The 19483-nt window shown below is 62.8% G+C and overlaps 1 protein-coding gene across 1 annotated transcript; it reads left to right on the top strand.

Annotated features, from left to right (window-relative positions):
* Positions 1-5617: 5617 nt before the first annotated feature.
* Positions 5618-17556, top strand: GOLGA2 (golgin A2). Its single transcript, XM_070057338.2, has 21 exons — positions 5618-5764; positions 7053-7175; positions 8557-8595; positions 8782-8844; positions 8930-9023; positions 9110-9216; positions 12228-12286; positions 12599-12740; positions 13397-13486; positions 13597-13704; positions 13879-13966; positions 14165-14511; positions 14766-14879; positions 15376-15621; positions 15699-15774; positions 15993-16105; positions 16311-16526; positions 16615-16717; positions 16810-16916; positions 16996-17146; positions 17229-17556. The coding sequence occupies exons 1-21, from the start codon at positions 5678-5680 to the stop codon at positions 17441-17443; spliced, it is 2688 nt and encodes an 895-aa protein (XP_069913439.2). The 5' UTR covers positions 5618-5677; the 3' UTR covers positions 17444-17556.
* The last annotated feature ends 1927 nt before the right edge of the window (positions 17557-19483 follow it).

Here is a 19483-nt window from a genome sequence, read left to right as displayed (position 1 = left end):
TTTGTATATTCTGGGGGTAGGGCCGCCCCCTGTATCATAGCTGAGGCTGGAGCTCGCAAATGAGGAGGAGGTCTTAATACTTCTTTGGGGCTGGGAAACTTATTTATTGAGTCTATGGCACAGGAAAGAGGCGGAGACAGGGTTGTGGCACCCTGGTGATGTGGCTCCTGTTACTCTTTTTATCTTGAAATAAACAGATTTAGCCACACCGCTTGGCCCCGTGTGTGGCAGTTTCGTCGCAGGGCCCAGGGTCTGCTGTGCTGCGGGTGGGCACTGCACAGGGCGGCAGGGCCTGGCCGGCAGTGGGCAGCCTGCCATGCTGTGCCGAGCGTCCGTCCAGTGGGGTGGAGAGGCCTCTTCCAGGCTGGTCTCCTTACACTGCGATGCCAGGGGCACAGCTCTGCCTTGTGGCCCCCAGGCTCTGAGCTCATGTTGGAGGGATGCAGGGAATGCCGCGTGCCAGCGCCCAAGGGTGCCAACTTCCAGCGCTAGCCCCTCCCTACCCTGTCCTTGCCTCCAAGCCCAGGCCTGCAGCCCACAGCCTGCCTCCAGGCTGGGTTTCTGGTCCTGCCCCCTGGTGGTCAGAGCAGGGCTCACAGCATTGAGAACTAAGCAACCTGCAGGCACTTCCCAAGCCGCCCAGGAAAGGAGGGGGCCTTGTCCCACCCCTTGCACAGCACCCTTCCCCGCGCTGCACCCCAAGGGGGAAACCTTGAAACCTCCCCTGCCCCGGAGCACCACAGAGAACACGAGCCGGCACGGGACGCAGTGTTCCCGTCGTGTGGAAACGGGCTTTATTCTCAGCCAAGAGACAGCAGGACTGGTGGAGATGGTCAGGGACCACACAGCTGCCACTACAGCACCCCACGCCGGGCGGGGAGGGGCCAGGGAGCAGGGCTGGCTGTCCGCAGGCTGGGCAGGGCAGGGCGGCTCACAGGAAGTGGCACACGCTGGAGGGGGCAGGGCAGGGTGACAGCCATCCCTTGTCACTGAGCCACAGAATCCACAAGGACAGTACGGTGACCAGTTCCCAACATAGAGGCGAGGCTGTGTCAGCCATATATATATATACACGTATATATACGTGTGCGTGAGTGTGTATATATGAGTATTTATAGATATTTATAGAACAGGGCAGGAGCAGGACCGCAGAGGGGCACAAATTTCACCAAGGTCACGCCTGGAGGGGTCAGCTCACCACACCACAGAAAGTCACAGATGAAGGGGAGGCTTTGGGGCTGAGGGGCCACCGTGAAGTCACAGAACAGCTGTCCGGGTGGGCTTGGAAAGGGAGGTCTCCGAGGAAGAGGAGGGATCTGGTTAGAGGTCGAAGGGGGGCCTGGGGCTCTCAGGACGGGACGGACTTGCCTGACCCGATCGGCTGGCAGTGGGAGAGAAAGCAGAGAGAACAGCGGAGAGAGAGGAGGAGATGGGTAAGGCAAGAGCAGCCAGGCCCCCGCCTTGGTGGGCAGGGCAGGGGCGGGAAGCAGCGGCAGGTGGGCACCTGGACGAGCTTTCTGGGAAAGGCGATGGACAGGCAGGGGAAGGAAGATGGGGGAGGAGCTGGAGCGGTGACCCGGGCTTCCGGGGAGTCGGGGTGGAGGCTGGGGAGGGCCTCCCCTGCACTCACGCCACCTCTCACACAGCACCCAGCAGCACAGCCCCAGTCCTGACACTGCCTGGCCCTCTCGGGCTTCCCACCTCCCTGACGGCCCTGCTGTGGGTCCACTGGCCAGGGCCAGCACTAGCCTCGGGAGGCCCCCATTGGCAGCCAGCAGGCCTGATGGAGAAAGTCAGGAGGAAGAACACTGCTGGAGGCCAGTGCTGCGGCTCACTAGGCTAATCCTCTGCCTGCGGCACCAGCACACCGGGTTCTAGTCCTTGTTGGGGCGCCGGATTCTGTCCCGGTTGCCCCTCTTCCAGGCCAGCTCTCTGCTATGGCCCGGGAGTGCAGTGGAGGATGGCCCAAGTGCTTGGGTCCTGCACCCCATGGGAGACCAGGAGAAGCACCTGGCTCCTGGCTTTGGATCAGCGCGGTGCGTCGGCCGCAGCACGCTGGCCATGGCGGCCATTGGAGGGTGAACCAACGGCAAAGGAAGACGTTTCTGTCTCTCTCTCTCTCTCTGACTGTCCACTCTGCCTGTCAAAAAAATAAGAACATTGCTCGAACCAGGAGCGCTGAGCCAAAACAGATGGCTGTAGGGGGCGCCGGAGGCCCCTGTGGGCGCTCAAAAAGCCCAGGTGTCCCCTGAGGCGACCCTGGGGAGGCAGGGCGGGCAGGCAGCCAGATGCCAGTGGCCACAGACTCATAAATCTAAGAGGGGAGCCTTGGCTGGTCGGGGGGCTGCAGGTCGTGTAGGCGAGGCTGGGCCCTTCCTGCTGGGGAAAGCAGAAGAGGGAGAGTCAGAGGCAGGGAGGAGTGGCAGGTGGGGCCCTGGGCCAGCTGTGCAGCCCGGCCGGGGAACTGCGAATAGCTGGCCTGCCCTGGCCACGGGGCTTCGTCTGGGGCTGAGCACCCGCCTTCAGCCAGTAGCAGGAGTGACACCGCCCGGGGGAGCCGAAGGCTGGCGTCCCTGCCTCACCTGGGCTGATGGGTGCAGAGCATTCTCAGGCTTGGAGGTCATCAAGCAACCGGAGGCCTCCCCCCACCAGCCACTGCTAACTGCACACCCAAGGGAGGAGGTGACCCCCAGCCGTCACTCCTGGCCTGTGGTGGGGCTCCCAGGCCGGGGGGCTGGACACCCCGCTGCCCCCTGCCCCCAGCAGCACAGCTCCGATTGGGGCAGGTGTGGCACGCCCAGGAGGCAGCTCATAGGCTGTCCCATGACAACACCCTCCACGTTCCCAGCCCCTACCCCATCCACCACAAGCTTCCTGGGCTCTTGACAGCTCAGAGGCACCCACGGCTGCCAGCCTGGGTGCGGAGCCTGTCCCGAGAACCCCCAGGCCCAGCCACGGAGGCCCTGGGCAGCGGCACTGAGTCCCGAGGCTGGCTGGGAAGGGAGAGGAGAGAGCCAGCTGGCGCCAGGACAGAAACAGGACAGAGGGAGGCCGGAGCTGCAGTGTGGAGAGGGCGGGGCCTGGCCCTGAGGCCCCAGGGCGCCCCCCAGCGTGCGGCTGGTGCAGCAGGGCAGACACAGTCATGCGACAGGCAGCGGCTGCACCTACCGTGGCTGACGCTCCTCAGGGCTCACTGAGAGTGATTCTGGGAGACAGCGCAGAGACCTCCCGGAGCATTGTGTGCCCGGGAAGACTGAAGAAGGCCACCTGTGGGCTACGGTTGGGGTGGGGGAGGCAGCTGTGATTGCCACAGTGGTGGTGGGGAATGCAGACATTCTCCCCTGGTTGGGTGGGCTCAGAAATCCTCACGGGTCAGGGGCACAGGCACTCACAGTGGGTTAGGGTCTGCAGCCACCCTCACAGGTTGGGGGGCGCAGGCACCCTCATGAGGTTGGGACACACTGGCACTCACACGGGTTTGGGGTCTACAGCCACCCTCACAGCTGGGGGGCACAGGCACCCTTACGGCTCGTGGGCACAGTCACCCTCAGGGGGTCGGGTTCTCAGGCACACTCATGGGGTCGGGGAGCGCTGCCACCCTTGTTAGGAAGTCAGAAATGAGCTCATGTGTGTGCGACAAGGGACTAAGGAAATGACATCTACAGTGGTCCAGCATCCGCATCTCAAAGTCATCCCGATAACCTTCCAGGTGCAGCCCAGCATCTGCACTTCAAACGTGCCGCCCAGATCCTGATGACCTTCTGGGGGGTCCCGCCCCTTCTACCTGGCCTGATACCCATCCTTCCTCTAAGACGGGGCGACGCCAGCCAGGCTTCCCCTGTCTGATAACTGCAGGGGAAAACTCAGAAAGGAAGTTTTCCTATTTACACCAACAAGTCCTTTGTTCCAGGAGGAGGAGAAGGAGAGGGGGAGGGAAGGCCAGACCCATCCCCTTAGAAGCCCCAGCCTAACTGCACTGTGCACTCTCTCTCAGGTCCTGACTGGAGAGGTGCCCATCCGTCTCACGCATGTCCCTACCCTGATAAACCTTGCTCTGTTGCTTTCCCCTGCTCTCTGTCTCACACATGAATTCTTTCTTGCGCGAAGACAAGGACCCTTTGCTTCTCCAGTAACATCCTCACGGGGTCGGGTGGGCGCAGGCACCCTCCTGGGTCAGGTGGTGCTGGCAACCTCACGGCTCGGGGGGTGCAGGCACCCTCACAGGGTCAGGGGTCTCATGCACACTCACGGTGTCGGGGGCGCAGGCTCACACACTGGCCAGGGGGGCAGGCACTCTCAGGGGGTTAGGGGCCAAAGCCACCCTTATGGAGTTGGGGGGCGCTGGCATCCTCATGGGGTTGGCTTTCACAGCTACCTCACGGTGTCAGGGGTTTCAGGCACACTAATGGGGTTGGGGCGCTGGCACCCTCACGGGTCGGGGGGCTGGCACTCACTCGGGGTTGGGGTCCACAGCCATCCTCAGAGTGGGGCTTTGACTCTCACAGGGTCTGGGGGTTCAGGAACACTATGGGTAGGGAGCACAGGCCCTCTCATCGGGTCCGGGGGCACAGCCATCCTCGTGGGAGGGGGCACAGCCACCCTCACTAGTCGGGGATGCAGACATCCTCACAGGTCGGGGGCACAGCCATCATCGTGGATCGGGGGCCACCCCACCCTCACAAGTCGGGGGCACAGGCACGGGGTCAGGGACGCTGGCACCCCCACAGGTCGGGGGCACAGGCACAGGTTGGGGGGTGCTGGCACCCCCACGGGTCGGGGGCACAGGCACGGGTCGGGGGCACAGGCACGGGGTCAGGGGCGCAGGCACGGGTCGGGGGCGCAGGCACGGTGTCGGGGGCGGAGGCACGGGTTGGGGGGCGCTGGCACCCCCACGGGTCGGGGGCGCGGGCTACTCACCGGCGACCGGAAGGCCCCGCGGCAGCGGCGGCTGGGTCCTGCTGCAGTCCTGGAGGGAAGCGTGGGAGAGGCTGAGCCCGGAGCTGCTCTGAGGGAAGGGGCCGTGGGGCGGGCGGGGCACCGCGACCTGGAGCGCCCGATGGCTCGGCTGGGCGGGCACAGACGCGCTTTCGGGATCAGCGTGGGCCCGAGGAAGGGCTGGGCGTGAGAGGGCAGGGTCTGGAGGACGCGAAAGGAGGCCCTGAGGTGCTTTCTGACTCGACGAGGCCTGGGCACCTCGGGGAGGAGTCAGAAAGGGACTGTGCCTGCTGCAATGTCCCCGCTCTGCGCTCCGCGCCCACCTCCTGAGCCCTGGGGTCCGAGGGCCCCGGTGCGGGGGCGCCTGTGGCGAAAGGGGGTCCAGGGCGCGGGCCGGGGAGCGGCCTCCGGGGTCCGCCGACCAACTAGAATTCCGTGAGGGACGCCATGACAGCGCGCCCAGAAAGCTGCGTGCGCACCCAACGGAAATCCGCCCCGCCCCCAGAGTGGGCGGAGCTGGAGCTGCACGTGCAGCTCCCTTTTTGACGCCTCGGCGGTACTGGCAGAGACCTGACCACGCCCCTCTTTATTCCGTCTTTCTCACTGGCCAATGGGCTTGAAGCGTGGAGACCACGCCCACCCAGCCTCCTCGCTCTGCCCTGACCCGGCCTCTTCTGGCTCAGTCACACAGCTGCGCGGTAGCTGCCGGAAGCAGTTCGCATTGGCTGCCGGGATCGCGGTGATGTGGCCCCCCCTGCCCCCGCCCCCTCCCCGCCCCGCGATGTCGGAGGAAACCCGACAGAGCAAATTGGCTGCGGCCAAGAAAAAGGTAAACCGCTCGGGGTCGCCCCCCGGCCCAGCCCACTGCCCCCTGACGGCCGGCCTGTCGGTGGCCGGGGTCTGGGCCGCTCTGGACAGCACGGGTCGAGCCCCTCGACGCCCCCTGGCTTTGCCCACCCGAGTCTCTCGGCCAGCCCCGCCCCTCAGGCCCAGCCCCCGCCCGCGCTCGTGACCCCCAGGGGGCTTCAGGCCATTGGCTCCCGGGGCCCCTGGGCCCAGCCTCAGACCTGGCCTCCGGCCTCCCGAAGCCGGACCTCCTTGGGGTCCGTGGGCTGCGGTCTCCAGGGACTCGGGACCCGGCCCCGCGCTCCCTCCCCCTGCGCGGAGCGGCGACTCGGGCGTGGGCAGGGCAGAGTGGAATGCAGTGAGGCCAAGTCGCCCTCGGGACTGTCATTACCCCGGCTCGGGCTTTGATCTCCGGGCCACGTCCCTAAGAGGCCTCATCCCCTCTCTGCTTCCTCCCGCAAGGGGACTGGGACTTGGGGACCCCTTCCTAGCTGGGACACTGACCGTGTGAGCTGTGTCCGTTCGCGGGGAGCTGGAGTGTGGGCAGTGTTTCTGGGTGACCGCGGGAAAACTGGATTGGTTTCCCCCAGGTTTCTGCTCTCCAGAGACGTTTTGGGGGTGTGCGGGTTCTCAGGCTCACGTCAAGTTCCCTGGTCCTGGGAGCAGATGCCCCCAGTCAGGCTCTCTGGAGTGACCGCTGCGTGACCGTCTGTGGACCAGATCTTGGGAGGCCAAACTTTATGGCCTGACCCTCCCCCCGAAGGGCGTTTTTGAAGCTGGGGGAGCAGCGTGGCGAGGCCGCCCTGGGGCTTGGGTCGGAACCTGGCTGAGGTCCTAATGGGCCCTGGGCTGGGATCCTGCCTGGTTCTGCCCTCTCTCCTCGGTCTCCAGGGTTCCTCGGGTGACCCTGGAAGTGCTGTGAGGTTCTGATGTGAAAGAGAGGACCAATGTCTTGTTGCCAAACCACACAAGTACAATTGCTGTCGACATGATGTCTAGTCTTCTCCCTCTACCTCTGGTTTTGCCCACGGCAGCTGCTGGCCTGGCAGAACCCCAGACGTGAGCGTTAGAAGCTGATTTTAAATCCATCATTCCCTTCTATGAGAGCATGTTGTCAGGTCCTCAGACATAGACTGATGGTTCCGGCCCCTGCAGGGTAGTGGTGGCATGAAGTCCGTGGTGGACGTGAGCGTGTCTGGGGACACTGTGCAGTGGGAGGTGACCGCGGGGCTTAGGGCATTCCAGAGAATCCACTGCTGCTCCTCCCACAGCTCAGAGAGTATCAGCAGAAGAACAGCCCTGGTGGTCCCGCAGCAGGAAGGAAGAAGAAGAAACTGAAAAATGGCAGCAGCCCTGAGACAGCCCCTGCTGGGGGCTGTCACCCCACCGAGGATGTGAGTGGTGGCCGGCCAGGCCCCGGGGGTGAGGGCTGAGGGGCAGTGGGGTGGGGGTCGGGGATGAAGAGGACGATGGAAGATGGCGGAAGGCAGTGTAGACGCTGGGTAAGAATTCTGGGTTGAGTGCTCCCTTTCCCTCTCTGGGGTGTGACGTAAGGCAAATCGCTGAAGCTCTGGGGCTCTCTTTGCACATCTGTCACGTGGAGTGGGCTGATGTTTGAGTTTTTGCTGTTTTCGTCTTCATCCAGAGCACAGGGTCCTGTAACCACTCCTCGTCGCTGGTGTTTGCTACTTCCTCATCCCTGGCCTCGAGGAAAAGCCAGGCCAGTGAGAGCAGGCCCGGCCATCGGGCTGTCCCTTCGGCAGCCCCAGGCACTGGGCTGAGGCCGTGGCTCTGGGTGACCTGAGAAAAGTCCCATCCTGCCCTGGGCTTCAGCTTGGTTGCATTGGAACAGCGTCTCCTGATTGTGAGCTGTAGCCTCCGTGTTCCAGTGAAGGCTCAGGCGGAAGTCTGGCTTTGCACACGGAGAGTGGGGGGTGTGTCTGGGCAGGGTCTGAGAGCCGTCCTGGTCCACGACGGCACTTCCTGTGACTCTGGGGTCTGGGGACTGTTCCCTCTGTCTGGTAGGCAGCAAGTGGCCAGTGAGAGGATGGGGAGCTGGGGACCGCGGTCTCAGCTGGAGGGACCCCAGAGAGTGGAGCAGGCAGCATGGCTCTCTTCCTGTCGCTGCCCCCTCCGCCTCCTCTCCTCCAGACACCCCAGCTTGCACCCTGGCCACACTGGCCCTGGGATGGTGGCCTCTCGGGGCAGCACTGGCCATGAGCCGCTGTTCCCGCCCTGACTCCGGCCCTGACTTGAGTTTGAGTTTGGACAAGCGCCTCTCCTCACTGGGCTTGAGTTTCCCAAGGAGGTGGAAATGGCGGTTGTCAAAGGTCTCTCTTGGCTCTAAGAATCCAAGATTTCCAGGCTCCCTGGGACGTAAACCTCAGGGAGAAGGGATCTTAGCTGTGCTTTCCACTGCTGTATCCCTGCTGTTAAGAGCAGCCCAGCCCCTGTGCAGCACGTGCTGAGCTGTGGAACGACGCGCGCCTGTACATCCGAACCTAGCGGAAGGCCCGTCTTTTCTCACGTCCATTTCTGGAGCCTCACCTTACTGTCCCCCGAGGAGACTCCCGATTCAGACGAGCTCCATAGCTGTGAGCGCAAACCAGCAAAGACCCTCGTGCTCTTTCCTTGGGAGCGTCGGGACAGGTCCTGGCCCACAGGGCCTGAGAACGGGCCAATCCCGCCCTGGCCCCCTGCCCACCCCCTCTTGCTCTGGGAGTGGAGTCGAGGGGACATCCTAAGTCACCTTCCTCCCTTTGACTCTCCCCACAGAAACAACAGAACCAAGAAACTCTGGATCAAGTGGAAAAAGTAATGTGATTTCTATGTCTGCCCACTGCATGGCTGCTGGTCTGCACCCCCGCCCCGCCCCCCCAGGGCCCTGAGATCTGATCTCATCCCTGGGCCCGTCCAGGACCATGGTGGCATCTGGGGCCGTGTCCCGTGTCATGCCATCTGTGCTGCCCCAGTCAGGGAGATTCTTTTCTCTTCCTACAGGAGAAGAAAGAATGTCAGCAGAAGTTGGCCAAGGAGCAGGGGGCTTTAAGAGAACAACTGCAGGTGAGTGACCCGTGGTGACCCTCGCCTGCCCCAGGAGAGCAGTCCTTCCTCTGGCTCTGAGCCCGTGTTTGGCTTCCTCCTAAAGGTTCACATTCAAACCATTGGGATTCTTGTGTCTGAGAAGGCGGATTTACAGTCGGCCCTGGCTCACACCCAGCAGGCAGCCAGGCAGAAAGCAGGTGGGACTGAGCACCCCCCCCCCCCAGCCAGGCACCTAGCAGGCCTCTGGGGGCCTGGGGCTCCATCTCGACCCCTCTGCTTCCAGGAGAGTCTGAGGACCTTGCTAATCGCCTGCAGACGACCCGCCAGCGCGTCGGAGAGCTGGAGCGGACGCTGTCTGCCGTCTCCACGCAGCAGAAGCAGGTGGACAGGGTGAGCCCGGCCACCTGCCCAGCCACTGGCAGCCTGGTTTCCTAGCAGGGAGTGAGTGGACAGGTCCCTTCTGCAGCCCGGAGTGGGCCAGATGCAGTCCGGGCCGTTTCACGCGGCTTTCATTGGTGCCAAAGAACCTGGGACCGAGTTGGGTGGTGAGTGGGGGTGGCTGTGCAGGGAGCACTGGAGACCAAGCGCTGGGAGCAGGGATGGGGTGCCCGGGCTGGGAAGGCGCAGAAGAGCATGCGAGTTAGCATCCGTGAGGGGCCGTGTCGGATGGGAGAGGGGCCCTCAACCCCAGGGAGGGGAACATGGGGCTGGGGGCGTTTCCCCTCTGCTGTGGCGAGGGTAGACTGTGTGAATGCTGCACCGTCCTTCAGCAGGTGACAGAAGCTTAGACACAAACTCGGTTTCCCTCCGAGTCTGCGCCCTCATCCCTGGGGGAAAACGGGCCCAGAGAATGCGACCAGGATGCTCAGGTCTCAGACAAGCGCTGCAGCTCTGCACTGCGTTTTGCTGTTTTGTGTCTCTCTGTTGAAGTGGATTTCTTCTGAGAGGGTTCGTTCTGAGAGGAGGAGCGTGGTGGGGGCAAGAGGCACGGAGTCACCACACAGACCCCGGGAGTTGGGGGAACGCAGGCCTGAGGCAAGCAGCCTGCAGACTCGTGTATTTCAGTTATATATTCAGCTTATATAGCCAAGACAGCCAATCCGGTCAAGGGGCGGTCTATGCCCTAACCAATCACAGCCTGTTGCCAGGCAGGCTGTGTTGCCAGGTGGGTTCCGAAGCCATTCCTGAGTAACTGCTGCTCGCTTGCCAGCGGCCATCTTGGCATGGCCTTCTGATTCCACCACATTTTCCCCTTTTCGTTGATTTTTGAGCAATGGGAGGCATGAATCTTGGCCATACCATTGTTGACACCGTTTCCATGTGGTCTCTGGATGTGGCTGTGCCTTAGTTGTCCCCCAGGGGATCTTACCTGTCGTTGACTAACCAGCGCTCAAATCGGGAGACCACAGGAGTGCTTGCTCAGATGGGGGTAGGAATGAGGAACAGTGGTAATCAGGACTGGCGTGAGTGCACACAGGCTGTGGGCCGTTCGAGTGGCTGACCAGAGCTGGTGGAGTATAAAACAATAATGGATGTGGCTCTGGGCAGATTCTCAGGGTAGGATGATAGGGCAGGTGCATCTGCTAACAAGGCAGACTCTCAGTCTGGTTCAGCTGGTTCTGGTTGGCTGTCAGTTGCAGGTTTGGTGTTTCTGGCTGGTACCCAAATGGGCTGTCCCGCATTCTCTGGAAAGACACAAGCCTACCCTCCACCCTTGGTTAGCAGAAGCCTTTCCATGGGTGCTGGAATCCAGGGCCTGAATTTTGAGTCCACTTTGAGAGTAACGACAAACATGCGGATGGCATGGGAGCTAGCGGCTGCCCTGAGAGCCTGGGGTGCCTGGGGACTGCCACAAATGTGGGCTCCTCCCTGGGTGCGGATGGGATGACCTCACATGAGTTATCGTCTGGAGGTCCTCTAAGTTCATCTCACGGTGTGTGGGGGGTGGCTGACTAGGCATTGCTACATTGTTTGCTACCTTGTTTGCTACATTGTCATTTTCACTGTCCAGCTCTCTCTCCCTAAGTCATCAACTGTTATCTGTGAGACGGGGACCTGGAGTGTCAGGCTCTGATCACTCCCGGATTCACTGTCTGATTATCTGCATGGGATTCCGAGAGGGGGTATCTTTCCCATGTCTGAGCACTCAAGAGCAGCGTGCCACGCCAACTCTAGCCAAAGGAAAGACACGCACAGCACTGCTGCCATAACAAATTCCTAGCACCTCAGCGGCTGATGGCATTCTGCAGGGGTTCCCTATGTTAGACAAACAGACAGTGGTGTGTCAGATCATACGTATGTCCTGTGCTTAGTGGGGGACATCCTTGATTCGTTAGGTCAAGGCCGTATGCCACACGGTGTCTCCGGAGCGTCACCTCTCTCGAGTGAGGGAAGATGACTTGGTTCCAAATTCTGGGATGATCAGTCTCTGATGTGAATTCACCAGGCGAACCGAAAGTAAAAGGAGGAGCCGAGAAGCAGCGTACGCTTCTGGGCAGTGTGTGCCTAACCTGGCACGAGGACAAGGACAAGGACGGGGCGTAAGAGGGGGTTCTGTGCTCACCCTCACAGAACCAAACAGCACACAAAACACCGAGGGGCCATCTTGCTGAAATCAAGGGGGGGCCTCACCAAGTCCAACATGCTGTCTCTCTCCCAGTCACCTTGGCACGCCCGATGTTGAGGTTGATTTCTTCTGAGAGGATTGGTTCTGAGAGGAGGAGCATGGTGGGGGCAAGAGGCACAGAGTCACCACACAGGTACCACGAGTCAGGTGAAAGCAGGCCTCAGGGAGCAGCCTGCAGACTCGTTTATTTCAGTTGGTGCAACAGCTTATATAGCCGAGGCAGCCAATCCAGTCAAGGGGCGGTCTATGCCCCAACCTATCACAGCCTGATGCCAGGCAGGCTCCGAAGCCATCCAATCACAGCCTGTTGCCAGCAGGCTACGTTGCCAGGTGAGTTTCAAAACCATTCCTGAGTAATTGACGATCACTTGCCAGCGGCCATCTTGGCATAGCCTTCTCATTCCACCACATCTCTCGACAAAGAGGAGGGACAGTCACTGCCTCCTGGGGTAGCCGTGAGAATCAAGCGGGGCTGTGAGCCTGGGCAGTGGAGCACTGGGAAAGGGTTCAGAGTGACGCTGTAGCAGCAGGGCCACAGCAGTGCTGCCCGCTGTCTCTGAGCCTCCGCTAGCCAGCGGGAAGTCAGCTCCTTCCCTTCCTCTTCTGCCCTCACGAGCTCTTAGGAAAAACCAGCGAGGCCCTGGGCTTGGCAGGCCTTGCCGGAGAGCGAGGGTGAGCAAGCGTGGCTGAGGCGTGTGCCTGTGGCCACTGTGACCAGCGCCCCAGCTCCACCATGGACCTGCCCAGTCCTGACGGCGCTTTTCTGTGTTTGCAGCACAACAAGGAGTTGACCCAAGAGCGAGATGCTCTCAAACTGGAGTTATACAAGAACAAGTAAGAAGGGGAAGTGGGGAGGAGTCTGGGGGACTTAGCACAGGTGAAGAGGGGAGGGGTGCCGGGGAGCATGAGGAGCAAGCGGCTGTACAGGTGGGGCGTGTGCACACCAAGCTCTGCTGCCAGCTGTGCCACCGGCTCGTGCGATGGCCTCAGGCAGCTCAGGTCCTCTCTGGCCTGCCCCGTGAGCGAGCTGGTTGTCGGGGCCCCTCCAAGGCCAAGGTTCTTGGGAGGTGCAGCAAGAAGGTGGGTTGGTCACCAGCGTGGTCCTCTCTGTTGGCTCACTGCCCTCGCTGCCACCTCTCACGGCAGCAGAAACAACGAGGACCTGAAGCAGCAGAACTCTGAGCTCCAGGAGAGGCTTCGCGTCCTCGAGACAGAGAAGAAGGCCCTGCAGCTGGGCACGGAGGAGCTGCAGAAGAAGCTGGAGATGTCCGAGCTGCTGCTGCAGCAAGTACGCGCCTGTGCCGGAGCCCAGCCCCAGCCCCAGCCCGCGGGCGCCAGCCCAGGACTGTCAGGGAGGCCCCGGCCAAGAGCTGGGACTTCTGAACCCTTGTTCTGGTCCTGCCCCAGAAGCCTCCCGGAATGGCTAGAATTCTGCACAGAGCCCCTGCCTGACCTACACAATCAGAATCTCAGAGACACAGCTCTTCAAACATTTGTATTCGAGCGTCTCGGTTTCCACTGGGAAGGCAAAGGCAGGCAGACAGAGATGGAGGGAGATCTTCCATGCACTAGTTCATGTCCCAGATCCTGCAAGAGCCAGGGCGGGGTCAGGCGGAAGCTGGGAGCTTGAAACTCAATCCAGACTCCTGTGTGGGTGTCGGGAGCCCTGGAGGCCGTCCCCTGCTGCTTCCTCAGTTGCACAGTAGCAGGAAGCTGGGTGGGAAGTGCAGTAGCCGTGACTGGAGGCAGGCTGTCTGCTATGGCATGCGGGCATGCCATGTGGCCACCCACACACTGCACCGCACACGCCCCCAAACCCTCGTGTCATCCATGCCTTTGGTAGGCTAGCCTGGGAGCCCCAGCCAACACTTGACCTCTTCAGTGACCCTGAGTCCTGCGTTGGCCCTGAGGGCTTCCAGTTCTCACCTTGTCCTCCCCACTCAGTTCTCTAGCGAGTCTGGCGCCTCTGACGGTAGGCAGCAGCTTCAGCAGGCCATGGAGGAGCGGGCCCAGCTGGAGAAACACGTGCAACAGGTGCGGCTTGGCAGGAGGAGGGGGGCTTGGGAGGAGACTAGAACCCGGGCGGCCAGGAGCAGGTGAGCATCCGCGATGCCTCCTCCAAACTTCTGCGTCCATTCTCGAAGCTGCTGGAGACGCAGACACACCTGCGGATGGACAGGGACCGCTACGCAGAGGGCCTGGAGGAGGAGCGTGCCCTGTGGCAGGAGAAGATGCAGCAGATGTCTGCGCAGGTGGGCAGCCCCGTGGACAGGCCCCTTCGTCTTTCTGGGTGTCTGTAAACGGGCGCAGCACGGGCACCTGCTGTGGCCTGCACCAGAGCTGGTCTGTGTTTGGGTTTGGGGCAGTGTCGTTGCAGAGGGAGGCGGTGGCCCCCGCTCACGGCTCTTTTCCCTGTCTCGGGGCAGCTGTGCACGCTGAGGGAGGAGAAGGAGCACGGCCTGAGTCGGGTGCAGGAGCTGGAGACCACCGTGGCCGAGCTCAAGAGCCAGAGGGGTGAGCAGGGGCGGAGGTGGCCTGGGAGCAGGACGGGGGTCGGGCGCCCGGCGAGGGTGTTGTGGCAGAGGGAAGCAGGGCTGTGCCAGGGGCTGGCGAGTCTCGTCATCTTCTGAGGCTCGGTGACCTCATCCGCAACAGGGGTGGCGCACCCACTGCCCGCCGTGCACGGCCCCTGATGGCTGCTTCCTTCCTCAGCGGAGCCTCCCGCCCCGGAGTCCGCAGCGCCCCCCGCGGGGCCGTCGGCGGCGGAGCAGCAGCTGCAGGCGCAGGCTGAGCAGCTGCAGAAGGAGCTGGAGAGCCTGGCGGGGCAGCTGCAGGCCCAGGTGCAGGACAACGCAGGCCTGAGTCGCCTGAACCAGCAGCAGGAGCAGCGGCTGCTGCAGCTGGAGCGGGAGGCGGAGCTGTGGGGCAGCCAGGCCGAGGAGCGCAAGCAGATCCTGGAGAGCATGCAGAGCGACCGCGTGACCATCAGCCGCGCGCTCCTGCAGAACCGGGAGCTCAAGGAGCAGCTGGCCGAGCTGCAGGATGGCTTCGTGCGACTGGTGCGTTCGGCCTCCCTGGGCAAGGCCTCTGGCACAAAACACTTCCCTCTGGGCCTTCATTCCCACCCCCCACCCCCCGGTCAAAGGGGACGGTGTAGGCCTAGGGAGGCGCCCTGGGAGCCAGGCCCCTGCTCCAGCGTCTGTTGGAGGGGAGGGCTGAGTCTCAGCCCTCCCGGCACTGTGGGAGGTGGCACCTGGTGCTGGGTCCCGATGCAGCCGCTTTGGGTGGCAGCGGATCGCTTCTGTCTGTGCAGAGCAATGACAACATGGAGCTCACCAGCTCGCTGCAGGCCGAGCAGCACGTCAAGAACGAGCTGGCCAAGAAGCTCGGCCAGCTGCAGGAGAGGCTGGGGGAGCTGAAGGAGACGGTAACGCTCACTGCCTGCGAGGGGTGGGCCATGGGCACAGGTCTCTGGGGAGGGGGTCTAGGCCCAGGAGGGGGCCGCTCCAGGCTGGAGTGACAGGTGGCCCCCACTGTCCTGCGGCTCTAAGAGCTGGTAGCCCCGGGCTCCTCCCGGGGCTGGACGTCATTGTCCCAGGGAGAGGCGTGTCACCCAGCTCCGCTGGTCACTGCACAAAGCTGCCCCTTGCTAAGCCTCAGGTTCCTGACCAGGGAACTCAGCGTTTCCCTCTCCAGGTGTTGAGGAGGAGCTGAGGTTGTGCTTGTAAAGGAGTAGGCAGGGGCGTGCCCTAGAGGATGCCTTCCCTCTCGCGTTGGCCTCAAGTGAAAGTGACGGGAAGAAGGGGATGAGTGTGAGGCGGGGTGCAGGAGACACGGGGCCGTGCCTCCCCTGCAACCAGCGTCATCGGTAGCAACCCCCGCCTGCCCTCACGCTCCCCCCACCCCCTTGGGTCTCCCCGCAGGTGGAGCTGAAGAGCCAGGAGGCTCAGAGTCTGCAGCAGCAGCGCGACCAGTACCTGGGCCACCTGCAGCAGTACGTGGCCGCCTACCAGCAGCACGCGGCTGCCTACCAGCAGCTGAGCTCCGAGAAGGAGGCGCTGCACAAGCAGATTCTGCTGCAGACGCAGCTCATGGACCGGCTGCAGCACGAGGAGGTGCAGGGCAAGGTGGCGGTCCAGGTGGCTCGCCAGGAGCTGCAGGAGACCCAGGTGAGGGCTGGCGGGCCTGGGCGGGCCCCGGGGGAGGACTTGCACCTGTGTGCCTTCTCACTCTTCCTGGCCCCCAGGAGCGCCTGGAAGCTGCCGCCCAGCAAAACCAGCAGCTGCAAGCTCAGCTGGGCCTCCTGGGCCTCCCTGGAGAGGGTGAGTGAGGCTCCCACGGGGGAGGACGCAGCTGTGGGGGAGGGGGAGGGGGCTTGACAGCACAGCGTGGATTGAGAGAAACTCTGAGGACGGCTGAGCCCTCTCCTCTGGGCAGTGGCTGCCCTGGACCCCCCAGGGAGGGTGGGCGCAGAGGGGAGCCCTGAGCTTTCCTCCTTCCCTCACCGGATCATCTGGGGTCCCTCTGGCTGTGCCCTCAGGAGATGGGGAGGAGGAGGAGGAGGAGGAGGAGGAGGAGGAGGAGGAGGAGGAGGAGGAAACTCCCCAGGCCAAAGTGCCCGTCCCAGAAGACCTGGAGAGCCGAGAGGCCGTGGTAAGCCAGGCTGTGCCCTGTGCCCTCTCCATCCCACCTTTCCCTGCCTCCCTCTGTGGCCCCTCCTTATATCTTGATTCCCCCCTCCCCCACTTTGATTTCTCTTGACCTCACACCTATCCTGGGAGCCAGTGGTCAGATAGCATTCCTCCCAGGAACAGCAGGTGCACCTGCACACACGGACTCATTCACCTCTTGCCCGTAGGTGACGTTCTTTACGTCGGCTCTCGCCCGAGCCGAGGAAGAGCGGGCCCGGCTCCGTGGGCAGCTGAGGGAGCAGAAGGCTCGCTGCCGGCGCCTGGCTGTCCTTGCCGTGCCATCGCAGGGGGAGCCCGAGGGGACCTCAGCCGCTGGGACTGGGGGTGACTCTGTGTCTGGGGAGACTCACCAGGCCCTCCAGGGGGCCATGGAGAAGCTGCAGGTGAGGGGTTCTCTCCCGCCACGGGCCAGGAAGGCTGGGGGCTGGGGCCAGTGACCGCCGATTCCTGACCCCGTGGTTGTGGCTCCAGACCCGCTTTCTGGAGGTGATGGCGGAGAAGGCGGAGCTCCGAGAGCGGGTAGAGGAGCTAGAACACCGCTGCATCCAGCTCTCTGGAGAGACGGACACCATCGGTGAGCCGGGAGCACGGGCCCTGGCAGGGGGAGCTGCATGGGGTCGCGTGGGCCCGCCTCTGAGCGCTGCCCGCCGCCCCGTCTGTGCGCAGGAGAGTACATTGCCCTCTACCAGAACCAGAGGGCAGTGCTGAAGGAGCGGCACCGGGAGAAGGAGGAGTACATCAGCCGGCTGGCCCAGGACAAGGAGGACATGAAGGTGGGGGCCCTGGACCCTCCTGCCGCTTGGGGCGGGGGCCGAGGCCCAGGGCAGGGGCGCTGAGCACCTCTCCTTGCAGATCAAACTCCTGGAGCTGCAGGAGCTGGTGCTGCAGCTTGTGGGCGAGCGCAGCGAGTGGCAGGGCCGAGTGCTGGCTGCCGCCCCGGACCGCGCTGACCATCCCGCTCCTGCGGCCCCAGCCCTGCAGGACGCTGCTGACCCGCAGGCTGGTGAGGAGAGCGCCCTGGGCACAGGGGGGCAGGCCGGAGCAGAGGCGCTGGCGGCTTGCTCAGAGCCCCCTCTCTCTCCAAGGGCTTGGGGAGGTGAGCCTCGCCGACACCGTGGAGCCTGCGCGAGGAGAGGCTGGGGAGGGCTCGTCCACGCAGAACCCTACCGCGCAGCAGATCATGAAGCTGCTGCGGGAGATCCAGCACCCCCAGGAGCGCCCAGGCCTGGGCACCAACCCCTGCATCCCCTTCTTCTACCGGGCTGACGAGCACGACGAAGTGAAGATCCTGATCGTCTAACCCCAGATGCCCTCAGCCCGGAGAGCTCCGCCCAGTCCTTGCCACACCCCTGCAAGCCACCCCGCCCCCTGCCCCTCCATCCCAGTTCCCTTCCCTCTTAGATAGAACCCCTGAGAGGTTGTGACCAACATAGGCAGCGTTTGTGTGGCCCCCAGACAGCCCAGACCAGGGGGTGCTCCTCTCCTTGGGCAGTCAGCCAGGCAGTTTTCATTGCCCCTCTTGGGCCTACTGTCGGCCTGGCTAGGGCATACTTATGCCAGGGGCATCATGGGTGAGCATCATCTCTGGGTGGGTGTAACTTCCGGGCCAGGGGCATCCTTGGGTGAGGACATCTAGGCAAGGTGCAGTCTGGGCCAGGGGCATCTGGGTGAGGGTTGTCACTGGACAAGGGTCACTTCCTGGCCAGCGATATCTTCGGGTCATCTCCGGGTGGGGGCATCTGGGTGAGGAGGACATATTTGGGCAAGGGTCATCTTTGGGTGAGGGCATCTTCGATGGGGCATCTCCAGGCCCAGGGAGTTTGGGCAATAGCAAATGGACAAGGGCATGTTCGGGCGGGGGCAGGCTGGGTGAGGTTCCCTTCAGGCCAGGGGGCACCATGGTAGAGGGCATCTGGGTGAGGGTCATCTCTGAGCGGGGGCCTCGCTGGGCAAGGGTCCCTCCCAGGGGCATCATGGGTAAGGGTCACTTCTGGGACAGAGGCATTAGGGCGAGGTCCATTTCAAAAGGGCATCTGGGAGAGGAAAGCATCTGGGTGAGAGTCATTGCCCGGTGGGGGCACTGGCAAGGACATCGCTGAGCAAGGGTCACGCTGGGCAAGGTCATTTTCTGGCAAGGGCTTCTGGGTGAGAGAGGCATCTCTCTGAGGATCATCTCTGGGCAGGGACCCCTGGGCACGTCATCACTGTCAAAGGTCACTTTTTGGCCAGGGGCATCATGGGTAATGGTCACTCTGGGCAGGGGTATCATGGGTAAGGGTCACTTCTGGGCCAGGGGCATCATGGGGAAGGGTCACTCTGGGCAGGGGCATCCTGGGCAAGGGTCACTACCGCGCCAGGGGCATCATGGCAAGGGACATTTCTGGCACACAGGCATCTTTGGGCAAGGTCAATTTCAGGCAAGGGCATCTGGATGAGAATCATTGCTGGGTGGCAGCACCCGGGCAATGGCATCGGTGAGCAAGGGTCACTTCCGAGCCAGGGGCATCATGGGTAAAGGTCATTCTGGTCAGAGGCATCTTCGGACAATTTCAGGCAAGGGCATCTAGGTGAGGGTCATTGCTGGTGGGGGCACCCAGGCAAGGACATCTGGGCGAGGGTCACTTCTAACCAAGGGGACTCCCTATCTTCGGAGGCACTTTGGGGCAGGGCAGCAGGCAGCATTCTGTCAGGCCCTGTGACCGTTGGGGCTAACTGGAGGCCTGATGAGGGGACAAGGCTGCCTCCAGGGGGCCCCCCCACCCCGCCCCCATGTACATATTGTACTTGTGTACATTTTGTATATTCTGGGGGTAGGGCCGCCCCCTGTATCATAGCTGAGGCTGGAGCTTGCAAATGAGGAGGAGGTCTTAATACTTCTTTGGGGCTGGGAAACTTATTTATTGAGTCTATGGCACAGGAAAGAGGCGGAGACAGGGTTGTGGCACCCTGGTGATGTGGCTCCTGTTACTCTTTTTATCTTGAAATAAACAGATTTAGCCACACCACTTGGCCCCGTGTGTGGCAGTTTCGTCGCAGGGCCCAGGGTCTGCTGTGCTGCGGGTGGGCACTGCACAGGGCGGCAGGGCCTGGCCGGCAGTGGGCAGCCTGCCGTGCTGTGCCGAGCGTCCATCCAGTGGGGTGGAGAGGCCTCTTCCAGGCTGGTCTCCTTACACTGCGATGCCAGGGGCACAGCTCTGCCTTGTGGCCCCCAGGCTCTGAGCTCATGTTGGAGGGATGCAGGGAATGCCGCGTGCCAGCGCCCAAGGGTGCCAACTTCCAGCGCTAGCCCCTCCCTACCCTGTCCTTGCCTCCAAGCCCAGGCCTGCAGCCCACAGCCTGC

The sequence above is a fragment of the Oryctolagus cuniculus genome, chromosome 1 (assembly GCF_051225735.1).
Source record: "Oryctolagus cuniculus isolate XC-2025 breed Fujian yellow rabbit chromosome 1, ASM5122573v1, whole genome shotgun sequence".
NCBI lineage: Eukaryota > Metazoa > Chordata > Mammalia > Lagomorpha > Leporidae > Oryctolagus > Oryctolagus cuniculus.
This window is presented reverse-complemented; position numbering and strand designations above follow the sequence as displayed.

Excerpts from the sequence above, each read along its gene's own strand:
- GOLGA2 (XM_070057338.2), top strand. The coding sequence starts at position 5,678 with ATGTGGCCCCCCCTGCCCCCGCCCCCTCCCCGCCCCGCGATGTCGGAG. Across the intron at positions 9,217-12,227 it reads AGCAGAAGCAGGTGGACAGG|CACAACAAGGAGTTGACCCA; the intron begins GTGAGCCCGGCC and ends CTGTGTTTGCAG. Across the intron at positions 13,487-13,596 it reads TGGAGAAACACGTGCAACAG|CTGCTGGAGACGCAGACACA; the intron begins GTGCGGCTTGGC and ends CCATTCTCGAAG.